This window comes from Solea solea, chromosome 6 (assembly GCF_958295425.1).
Source record: "Solea solea chromosome 6, fSolSol10.1, whole genome shotgun sequence".
In the NCBI taxonomy this organism is placed as follows: domain Eukaryota; kingdom Metazoa; phylum Chordata; class Actinopteri; order Pleuronectiformes; family Soleidae; genus Solea; species Solea solea.
In genome coordinates this window covers 3,172,780-3,184,779 of record NC_081139.1, presented here as the reverse complement: position 1 = coordinate 3,184,779, position 12,000 = coordinate 3,172,780, and the positions used below count along the sequence as shown (strand labels likewise).

Genomic DNA, 12,000 nt, shown 5'->3' with positions numbered 1-12,000 from the left:
GGCCCTGGCCCATCAGAAGACAAAATAAACAAAAGCATTGTGCTGTTGAAGGTAGTCCTCGTCAAAGAGTTAAATATCCACTCAAAGTAATTATCCGCGTTGTTATGTGTAATTAGATCTCGTAATATGGTCTTGTACGTAATAACTGGATCCTCGCGCAGACGCCGTGGACATCATATTTAACCGTCACTTTACATTCATAAATATTCAAAGTTGATTTATGTAAAGGTGAATGAAACACATTTGGTTTTACTGTAGCTGAGCAACAACACAGTGAGAGTGTTATATAAAATGAATTAAATCTGGACATAACCACTCATTCACTTGCTGTATATTGATTTAAGTCTTTATTGTGTGTGTCCTACGTTTTGTCAGTATGAGGTAAGACGTTATATTGGACGTGAAAAGGTGTGACTCATTTATGTCTTTCATGTTGTAATAAAGAGTATGTTTCATGTCTTTCATACGAGACGTATAGTTTGCAGGAGCAGCTGAAATTCCCCTAAAAGTCATAAAAAAAAGAGTTTTATGGCTGTGTTTTTGTGGTGTGAGGATGCTGGCACTGTGCATTATTGCGTCCCTATATGTTTGCAGCACACAAGGCTTTTATGGCTGCTGTGTGTATTTATGTTAGTGATATTTTGACATTAAAATGTCCAAAAAAAACCTTGGTGTGTGGAATCTCTGACAGTCAAACAGAATTGTCCGTGGTAGTTACAGCCCTTGTTGTTGGAAATTGTGTGCTCAGACAGTTTGAACCATGGTGCAGGTTTGTGGTGCAGTAGGTGGCTCCCACAGTCACAGAGGTGGTGAGGACACTGTCAGTCCAAACTGCTGGCGGACGGCTAGGTCGTCTTCAAAAAGGGAACATGATGGTACCGTTCATAATGGAGGTGACATAACAACACAAGTGAACCTGATTCCGGGCAAGGCCACAGATTGCTGTCCCCCATTTGCGTAATCATCAGAGCAATCACTTACTGGAAGACATCAGGTTTCACTCACTGTCGTATCAGAAAATTACATTCACGTTCAAAAGCAGAAGACAGCGACTGTGATCGTGTTATCACAGCCTCCTCTCACCAGGCGTCAGCCTCCCACCTGAAGCTTGGAACAATAAATAAACAGACTTTTTGTATTATATTATTATTTTAAACTTGCTAAGGCAGGAGACTCTGAACCGCTTTGTTGGCACTTAATCTTCTCTGCAGACGAGAGTGAATACAACTGACCTGAGCTGAACTGAAATGTATGAATAGATTTCTTTATTGACACATGGCCTGCGCTGTTGTGTCTTCCTTCCTGAAAGAACATCTTGTTCTGTTCTAGTAAAAGCAGCACTCTGGTAGGAAACAAGTAGGTAGTTCCATATAATAAATGATAGTATATATCATGTATATTTTATTTAACTCTGTTTCTTTAAGTAAGTAATTCTTGCTTAGTTTTAAATAAAAATGTCTTTTCTAAAAGGCACCAGTACAGAGTAAGTCCAGTTTTTGTTTTTGGCTACACGCGTCTATTAAATATTATATACAGCGCTGAAATCTAACAGGCGGTTGCAAGAGTGCTTCTGTCTGAATGAGTGTCTTGGTGTAACCAGAAGCATGCGGGTGAGTTCATACAGGGATACAGGCTGCACAGTCATCAGGAAGTGAAACAGAACAGAATGTGCTGTACTAATCTGATTGAAAAACACTGCCCTGAGTGGCTGCAAGGAAAGAAGGATGTTTCATTTAAACAGCTAAAAGGAGAATCATATGGCAGCAACAGGGGGGCACATACATACAAAGAGAACATGCCGAGCTTAAACTCCTTATTTGGTGATATAAAAGACCAGTGTTGACAATAAGCCTTGGAGAAGCACTAGCTCATGCACAAACATGCGCACGGCGGCTGAAATACAACGGAGCAGCATAATGCTCTTTGTTTGTGTTCTCGGCATCCCTGTTACGTACATGGACTAATCTCCTGGGTGATCTCTCTTATCCACGTACTTTTGCCTGCTCAAGCAGGAGTTCTTTATTGTAATAATTCCACACTGCTGCTGCTGATGATGATGAAGACAAATCATGAATTAGCAGAAGGGATCTGTTTTTTGTTTTTTTATCATGTCAGCTTGACCTTTTAAAACCCTTCCTTTATTCTTTAAATGTCTTTAGTGCCTATTTTCCCCTCTGAACCGACTGTGGTGACGTGTACAAATTCACTTTGACGTCATGGCAATAACCACATGAAAGATTGAACTTTAAATACATGCCAGTTGTCTGTGGGGAAGTACTAACGTTGCACTGTAAAAAAAAACACTGTAAATATCTTGCATTAGAATGTTCAAAGCAAAGCACTAAATGCGTCCAAATGATTGAACATAAATATACATTCTACAAGCCACCGATCATTAACTAACATGTTCATGAACTCATTTTCTAACACTTAATCGTCCACACGAGGAGGCTGGAGCCAGTCCCAGCTGACACAAGGCAAAAGGCGGAGTACTGTACACCCCGGACATGTCACCAGTCCAGAGGGCAAACACATTGAGAGACGAAACAACCCTTCACCACGTTCACACTCCTCACACCTACGGTCAGTTTAGAGAGTGGGAGGAAACCAGAGAACCCGTAGAAAACCTACGCACATACAGACACGCAGAGGGAGAACAAACTCCACACAGAAAAAGGCCCTTTGGTCAAAACCTGGATCCAAACCAGTGACACTCTGGCAACAGTGATATCAGACTCCTATCAGTGTTATTGTTACTGTGACTGATGGTCATCTGCATTGAATATGCAAATAATGATAATAAAATAAGCCAACTGTAAACGGCAGACATTTGCATTTTACTACATAAATGTAACATTTAACAGCAGCAATTTGTCATGACGTGGTTTCTTTCTATTAGGTATAATATACTACTATTATACTATTTTCAGGGATGTCTCTCATGCACAATGGGTACACAGTAAAGTTAAAGGGGTTAAAGAGTTTTAGATGTGGCCCTCTTTAAGTCTTGATGCCTCTGGGTTTTTACATAGTCAAATATTAACGTCTTTATTTATTTTTACATTAAAAAAGACAGATATGTTACACTAATCTCTAATACTTTCCTAATTCTGGGTGTGAAATTACATCTTGACTGCAAACAAACAGGATGGTAAAATTAAGTAAATACAATAATTAGCTCTGCAGGTCTATTTTAGATTGGTGTTGGCAGTTCTTTTTATTAAAAAAAACATATATTAAGCTTTGTTTGAAATACTCTTTACAGAAACTATATTTCAGTGTAACATGACACAGGTCAACAGCGTCGTACATTTACAGTGTACAGTGTGTAAAATTTCCCTTCCCTTTTGGAGAAGTCGCTGCATCTGTGCAGCCTTCCATTAGCATCACAATTCAAACGTTGTTGAGTTTGTCGACTGAAAAAATTTCACCCAGCTTTTGTGAAAACAAATGTATTTGTTTATTTGAAATGAAAGAACCTGAAATTGGTCTCTCCTCCTCTTCATTCCAAACAAACGTAATTATTCTTCATTGTAATATCTGGCATCTGAAAGCCTGGCAAGTAGCAATTACACCTGTCATTACTCTGATAGCTTAATTACTCATGTCAATCCACACGTCTATAACCTATTCCCACACACATAAGGAAGTAAATAACAAGTGCTATAAACCAGACTCTATGGAACAATTAAAGGGAAACGCTTTGCGGTATGACAACAATTAGAATGTATGCAAAAATTGGTTCTTAATAAATAAATCATTTGTTTTGCTGTGTATGATTTTGCAAAATGAAGTGTTTTCCTTGGAGGTTGGATTTATGGTCAGAGGCTGACAGAGGTGAAGTCTGTTACTCACACATTTCCCCCCGCTCAGCACTACTTCTTGAGTGTGAATGTTTACAGGAAGTGTACGTACAGTATCTCGACGCCCACCTGAACACACTCACAAGGGGTCGTTTGTGGCGTTGTCTCCTGTTGAGCAATAAGCCTCAAGCGCCGGTCGATTTATACCCCACAATCACTACTGCTATGACAGGCTGTAACGTTTTCTGTGTTTATGCAAAGTTTGTATTTCCTGTCAACAAAACATTAAACAAATAAATGACATTATCAAAACCTTTGATGCAACATAACACAGTGTTTAGTTATTATCTATCTATTCAGTTATTATCACTCAAAATAGAATGTATTATTATACACAACAATTGAAAATCGGTCACTTTTATTTGTGCCTTTTAGTAAAATTACAAAATAATGTATTCAGACGAGGGTGAATGTTTACCTCTAAACAATCATATAATACAGCAAGTTTATATAATCTTCATACTGTATAAACAACAGGAATAATGCCAAAGACGAGGCATGGGATAATCAAAGCAGGAGAAACCGAGAAAAAAGTAGCTCTGCTTCACAAAATTGAATTCATATTTGAGACTTTTCTCTAACCTTTGCTTTGTAGTGTAATATTTCAGTTTGACGTCTTTGGCTCCGGGGCTCAGAGGAACAATGTGGGAAGTTTGTAGGAAGAAATTTTGTTGGAACTAGAAAAAACCCCCATAAACATCTGAAATGGGACATGAGGGCGCCAAAGTACAATAAACAACGTTTCAACGATTCAGTGAGTGAGATGGATACAATGTTATTACTTTTATTATGATTAACATTAACTTAATTGAAAAATAGCCATTAATGGTTATCTTTGTGAGGACCAAAACAATAAATGAAATGAATTTTTTTCCAAATACGTATGCAAACAGAATGTACAGAACAAATAAATACAGATGTGTACTCGAAAAGGAGTGAGCAGAAGTATAACGTATTAGCTCCACCTCTTCTCTGTAAATTATCACGTAACATAAATAGTCTGCGTCCTCCCAATTACTGTCAATTGGTCAAGTAAATGTGTAACATAATTATATAAAATGTACATGTCTTTTCTTCAAATGTGCAGCAAATAAGTATTAAACCCCTTTACCACATGGTAGCTTGGAGCGTTCACTCCATTTCTATATTTCCTAAGAATGAACAGTTTCAAACATGGACATTGCTTTATTTACACTTTATTTACACTATTTGTTTATGCTAATTTATTATTGTATTTTTGCAATTCTTCAGTTATTTATGTGCTTTGATTGACTGGAGGAGTTATGACCTCGATAGCTGAGAACCTTGACAAACCTGATTGATATACATTAAGTGTGTGTGCTTAGGTAACAGGTAGGTGGCGCTCGGTACTTTAAACACCGGTTTTGCGACCAGCCATTAAACACAGAGAAGGAGGAGGACGCATTGTTGTGACCGTAGGTTGGTGGAAGCTGCACATCTGCTCCCGGTAACCAGTAGTTGATGCGAGCGGCACAATAAACCCCGTCAGCTCCTGCCGTGAACAAGGTAACCTTAACTTCTTAAACACACTGACATGTTTAGTTTCACGTGTGCTATTAGCGCTGTTATATGGTGATGTATGTCGTCGCGTTGATGCTAAAGTAGCTAGCTGCTCACGGCTGCTAAAATGCAGCTTTATTTTAACATTTGCAGCGTTGACTGAGGGCTTGTTGATCTTTACTTCGTAAGTGTTTGGCACTAACGTATAAAGTATAATATTGTGTCAGTTGTTACGTCAGTGGAATTTACCGTTACCGTTACCCGGCACAAGCTAACGACGATCATACTTTTATTTTTTTAGCATGCGCTAGAATGGGGGCGTGTAACTAATACTAAAAGATCTCAGTTTACGCGAAACACGCAGCAGAAAGTAATAACAAACAGTCTGACAGTAATGTAATTATTGGTTTTAGTGTGCGGTTTTTATTGCAAGATGACTTCAGAGATGTTGTTAACCTGTGTGTCATCACCAAGAGGTGTTACCGTTAATTTATATAGTTAACTATATATAGTTATAGTTAATTCTATACTTAACAACTTTTTATGGCTCAATATAGCTTTTTTTTCATTCAAAACAAGGTTACAAAATAGCAAAAGAATAAAAATAATTAAATGAATGAATGATTAAAAACTCTTTAACATCAGATTAATGCCACATGTAAAGGCACACAAGTCTCATGCCTGTCTGTCCAGTATTAGTAAACTCAACTACTAGTCCTGACCAAATTTAGAAATATATTTAACATGCCCCTGATTAGGCTCTAAAATGTTTATCTGAGAAATAATGAATGGGTTTTTCTAAAGAGGCTCAAACTGGACAGTGTTGAATGGGTGCAGTTATTGGGCAGACAGTATAAACATATTTGCATAACAGTTTCTCTCTGTTTTTTCCTTCCAGGCATATCTGATTGTCAGAAGAGGATACTGGTGAAATGGGAGGTATGTCTATTTATGTTACTTGTCATGTTGAGTTACATTTTGTTTTCCTGAAGTGCGAAACAGGTTTTCATCTAAAGAAAAACTTGTGCTAGATGTCTTGACAGCTTTGTACTTGTCAATGGATCACTAACCAAGCATGCACGCAAGTAGCACTCGTTTTTTCACTGTAAAATATGAATGTGCACATTATCATTTTCACCTAAAAACCTATATCTTCATCAGAGATTAATTGACCAATTTGCAATTTTGAAGTCTAAAGGACATCAACAATTCAAACAAATACACACATGTAGAGCGCAAAGTAATTGTGTTACAAATTCCCCCCAAATTGTAATCATTAGAATTGACAAATTTCTTTTATTAAATTTATTTAAATCTTTGCAAGGTCTAAATCAAATGTATCATGTAGGGACTTACTTGTAATATGACTTGTATCTTGCAAGTAATCATTGCATTTTTGAAATAAAGTAAAAAATAATAAATGTGTTGATTGGGTACCTTTATCCTTGCTAACAGTGTTGTGGTTGTAGCCATTGTAGCACAACTGTGTTTTCCAGTGGTGGAAAACCCTGGATTTAAGCATTTACTGGTTGTTGTTACATTCATATTGTTAATAAATAAGTTAAACATCACAATAGGGCTGTAGTGTGGTACATTGCAAACAAATGGTGCACAATAAATCACTCATGACACAAAAAAAAAAGGGTTATTATGACGCAAAACCAATGATCCTAGACTAAACTAGCCTCTGCGTTAAAAGAAAGGAATAAAGATCGAGAATCGAATCCAATCATGACATTTAAATCGAAATCAAGGATTTGGAGAATCATGACACATGACATATTCACACACAGTGGTTATCCCAGCCAAGCAATTAGCTGGGATAAATTAGCACAGCAACTGTAAAAGTGGACAACATGATCTTTGGCCACTGTTTCGAAGGTGAGGATATTAGAGAGGGGGGACAGAGTGAAAAAACTTGTGACACACAAGAGGGTAGGTCTCTGCAGACAAAGCGGTAACACCACATACCATACCATTAGCCACTTTCATTAACCACAGTCAAAATTCCTTTATTTGACTAAATGGTTTGGGGGGAAAACTGCAGGTATTTAAAAAGTTGTTGGGTTGGACAATGTTTTTAATATTTTTGAGCAATGCAGGTCATTCTCCCACCGACTCAGTTTCAGGCTGTTAATTGAACCCGAGTGAAGATCTGAATGAGAGTCATTAGGGTCACCTGAGAGAGACGGGCTCTCATGTGAGAACCAAATAACTTCCAAACCATAGGGATTGAGGACATTTTGGCTGGTCGTCATTTTCCGTCATCCTTTAAAATGGAATGCATTATCTGTGAGTGTCCAAACGTGTGTGAAGACACTGAGGAAGCAACAGTATAGCAGCTTCATCAAACCGATTTATAACATTAAAAGATGGCACACTGATCAGTTCATAGTGCATATATCCATACAGTATAAATGCATCAATGATTATGTATCTTTTTTTAACACAGCCAATTACTGATTTGTATTGTTTTTTTGTTACACTGCTATTAGCAGTGTTTCAAGAAACCATCCAGCTTAATTCATTATACAGATTTCTGTGGACAAATTTAAGTTAATTTCCAATAGAAAACAGTGCTGCTCAGCAAGCAAGAGGCACGCCTCTCTACTTTATTCCGTGATTGACAGAGCAGCAGGCTATTTCCCAGCTAGAGGCTGTTTTCACACATGCACTGCAACCCAAACTTTTGTTTACAAAACCCAGGGGAGCTAGATAATGTCAGACAGACCTTACCCTCTGCCAGCTGCCTACCACAAGGTCTGTGTAATGTCCAATTGAGCTGATGCATGAGCAAAGCTGTTCATTGTCCATAGAAATCACAGCGAGTAGGCAGCCCAGTCCATTAGGGCCTAAGTCAAACATGATATTTCCAGTAGGAGAAGACACTTCTTTCCAACATTCTGTGGTTGCATGTCAAAGAGCACTCCTAACCATGTCCAGACCTGATTGTGCAGACATCGTCTGGAGTTCATATGTGAAAATAAAGAAGATAATCGGTCACTTCCGAGTTTGTGTTTTGCTGGTCACGTTACATTACATTACATGTCATTTAGCAGACTTACAAGGGAATTGAGTACAACCTGCCAGGAGTGGAGTTGAACTTGCGACCGTGAAGTTTTTCGCACACAGGGTACCGGTCCTAACCACTGAGCCACTCCATCCACTCCACATGTTGAAAAAAATACAGCCAAAATTCCATCAGAGCCATTGTCTTTTTAGGGATGATGCTTTTTGTCAGGCAGCACTGCAGAATTATGTAGTAATTTTATGGTCGTGTAGATGATTTTAACAAGGAATTATAGTTTCCTTTCTAACTGATCAGGAACTCATGCTTTCTTTTTTGCTTTTAACTCACCAGTCTCTGTGCAAAATTATTTAAAATCAATGTTTTGTGTTTGTCTCTCCAGATCCTGCTCTTCACAGGGACTGTCCCCTGGACTGTAAGGTTTATGTTGGAAATCTAGGAAACAATGGAAACAAGACTGAATTAGAAAGGGCTTTTGGGTACTATGGTCCTTTAAGAAGTGTTTGGGTTGCAAGGAATCCGCCAGGTTTTGCTTTCGTAGAGTTTGAAGATCCTAGAGATGCATCGGATGCTGTGAGAGAACTGGATGGAAGGTAATTCTTTCAGCACATTTGTTAAATTTCTGGTTTTAAGTCTTATTATTGCTATTTTTTCATAACGGTTTCTCACTTTTTATGTTTTTTTTTGTAAAGAACCATGTGTGGCTGTCGAGTCCGTGTCGAGTTATCCACCGGGGAAAAACGTTCCAGGAGCCGTGGCCCTCCTCCATCCTGGGGTAGACGCCCTCGAGATGAATTAAGGCGACGTAGTCCTCCGGTCAAACGCAAGTAAGCATTTCTCATTTGATAATTTTACTCATTTGCAATATCACTTAAGAGCAAAAATTACCAAGCATTACATTATTATCAATCTGTTTGCTTCAATATTTGATGTTCTGATGTAATGCAGTTTCCAAAGAATTCTACTAGAGTGATATTTATCGGTGTCAATGTTTAGCTTGAAAGCAAAGTCCAATGTCAGCATTTGACTTTTTTTTTATATTTTAAACTTGTGAAACACCCAACTCCACCAGAGTGATGTTGCTTTAGGAGGACAGCTTAAGAAGCACAGTTAGCATTTCATCACCCATCATACATTTTTATTGGTAGTACCTCTCTGCAGGTTTGAATTTTGTTTTCATTCTTGAGTTCAGTTGCCATCTATTAATAAAACTGAACCCCGTTGCAGAGTCACCACCACGCTTCTCACCACCTGAGTAAGACAGCTAGTCCTCATTCAGCATCTTGTGACTGCTGACCAACGAGCCCCTCTCAGCTTGGCTGGTGTTGTCACATGACCAAGGCGCACCGCCAGTCATCAGGTTCCACCAACCTTTTGGTTCCTGAGCATGCAGTTCCCAGCATCCTCCTCTTCTTCCTCCAACCTTAACCCAGTCGACAGCTGTCCAGCTCTCTTTATCAATCAGTCCGCTTCGTAACTCTCTCTATTGCCCACACATCTACTGTATCAGCGGGAACAGCCCCTGGCTTACATCCCCTCCCACACCCTACTCCCCAAAACAGGCAGGGAAAATCATCTACAACTTGCCCCTCCGAGTGGCCACCAAGCGACACCATATCTCCAACATTTGCATCATATGGCAAATCCTCTCTGCCTTTCGACCTCCCTCACCATCAGTCTGGTGTCCTTACATCATTTCTATCTTGTCCAAATCCCCATAAATAGTAAGTTTCTTTTATCCTGCTCTTTGTAGTTTTATGTTTAGTCTGACGTTCAGCCATTCTTGACAGCTTTTTTTCCCACAGCACTTAAATAGTTTAAAGGAATTTCAGCACAGACCTGCTAAAATTCTAAGGTCAAAACCAAAGGAACTTTGCTTATAAGTCATTAATTTTTACCTACTTTTATCAAGTGTATTTTCATGGCTCGACATTATGCTTAATTTCTATTAACACCTACATTTAAAGTCTAAGTGAATCAGTGAATTGCAGCATCAACGTATGTAGTTTACTTGTGGTTTTGGCAGTTCTATCTCAAGTTATTTGGCTTTCTCTGATGTAAAAGTGAAAACAATCACAGGCCCAATGGCTTCTCCTCACTTTCACTGAAGGTGCAGTTGTCACAATCGTCCTGGGTAAGCGTTAATGTCGAGCCCTGATGTAGTTGTAGATTCTGAGATCTGGCTCAAAGTTTCCTTTACTGCGTTGATCTTGATGCAGGTCACTCTTTAAACAGACGTGGTATAATGTGTAGCACGTTGCCTCTTAAAGGGTCAAGAGTACTCGGATGTTTCATTCGTGATGGGATGGTTTGAAATCATAATTTTGTGTTTCTTTTTTTTTTTAAATTCACTTTGAACACAGATCACCAAAGAGGAGGAGCTTCAGCCGCAGTCGTAGCAGGTAAGATTGTAATGACCATATTTATTGAAGTTGTTTGTTCATGCTCATAAAAATAATTTTGTTGTTTTTTCCACCACTAGGTCTCTTTCAAAAGACAGACGTAGATATCGATCTCTCTCTAGAGATAAGACTCGTAAACACTCAAGATCTCTCTCTCGGTCAAGGAGGTATGTATAAAAGGCTAGTTGTTACCTCTGTGCACCCTACGCCATAGTCAGCGGGGGTCCTGGTGCAGCCTCAGTCTGTTCAGTGATCAAATGCATTATTTTCTCCAATGCTGTCTCTCATCTGTGTTGCAAAAATTTCAGTAAAAGTAACATTTGTTCAATATTTATAAGCTCATAATTCACTCACTTTAAGAGAAAACACAAAGGCAGAAACCTCATCACAAAACTAAGGCTTTAGTGATTCACCAGCACATAATGTTCATACTGGTTCCTGCCATTGTAATGTTCTATTAAACCTATTTTATCATTTCATGTTTATTTACTCGCCCATTTATTTTACAGTCATTCCCGGTCCTGTGAGAGGAAATGAAGACATGAAAGGACGGTTCATCAGCAGGATCCTGCTATGGTTGGGAAAATACGAATTTTCTAGTCACGTTTTTCTTTTCAGATATGTCGGCTCAAAGCAATTAAAGGTCAACTGGTTGAATTTGATGTTATGACTGTCTGTTTAACTGAGAAACACATTCTTTACCATTATTTGCTATTGAATTCAATGTTCTGGTCAAGCAAATGATTTTCTTACTTGCATGTTCTTAAATACTGGAGTCTTATGTTATTTTTAACTGCTTAACTTGAATGTAATGCTTTTATTTGTTTGTGTTTGCCGTTTTCTTTTTATAGGCAAAATGACTTTTGGTAGGTTAATGTGATATGCATCACTACTAGAAGGGAGCATACTTAAGTGACGGAACAGGCCCAGCAAGTGTTGTAAATAAAAGTGCTATTATTTGCAATTTAAATTCCCACAACATAATCTATGATTTTATTTTATTTTTTACCCAAGTCACTTTTGTAAAAGCATTTATTCCTTTGTCTCTTGATTCTCTGAGCTCACACTTTGCGCTGATGTACTCAGACATCTTATTCAATAAATGTTTTCCAAGGTGAAATGACCTCCTCATTGACTTTTTTTGGTTGTTTTTGTTTGTTTGCTTATTTACTAGCAAGCTTAACAT

General features: G+C 38.3%; 2 protein-coding genes across 5 annotated transcripts in view; both read left to right on the top strand.

The window, feature by feature from the left end:
* The window catches only part of LOC131460377 (solute carrier family 2, facilitated glucose transporter member 11-like), a 101,903-nt gene that overhangs the window by 35,316 nt on the left and 54,587 nt on the right, over positions 1-12,000 (top strand). The gene's annotated exons all lie outside the window — the stretch shown is intronic.
* Positions 5,234-11,938, top strand: srsf3a (serine and arginine rich splicing factor 3a). Of its 2 annotated transcripts, none has more exons than XM_058630813.1 (7): positions 5,234-5,390; positions 6,283-6,323; positions 8,795-9,005; positions 9,105-9,239; positions 10,776-10,814; positions 10,895-10,981; positions 11,324-11,938. In XM_058630813.1, the coding sequence occupies exons 2-7, from the start codon at positions 6,317-6,319 to the stop codon at positions 11,349-11,351; spliced, it is 507 nt and encodes a 168-aa protein (XP_058486796.1). In that variant the 5' UTR covers positions 5,234-5,390; positions 6,283-6,316; the 3' UTR covers positions 11,352-11,938. The 2 variants fall into 2 exon arrangements, with proteins under 2 accessions (XP_058486796.1, XP_058486797.1); XM_058630814.1 differs by lacking the exon at positions 5,234-5,390 and adding an exon at positions 5,452-5,568.

Coding starts and splice junctions, on each gene's coding strand:
- srsf3a (XM_058630813.1), top strand. Junction 9,240..10,775: donor AGTCCTCCGGTCAAACGCAA/GTAAGCATTTCT, acceptor CTTTGAACACAG/ATCACCAAAGAGGAGGAGCT. Junction 10,982..11,323: donor TCTCTCTCTCGGTCAAGGAG/GTATGTATAAAA, acceptor TTTATTTTACAG/TCATTCCCGGTCCTGTGAGA.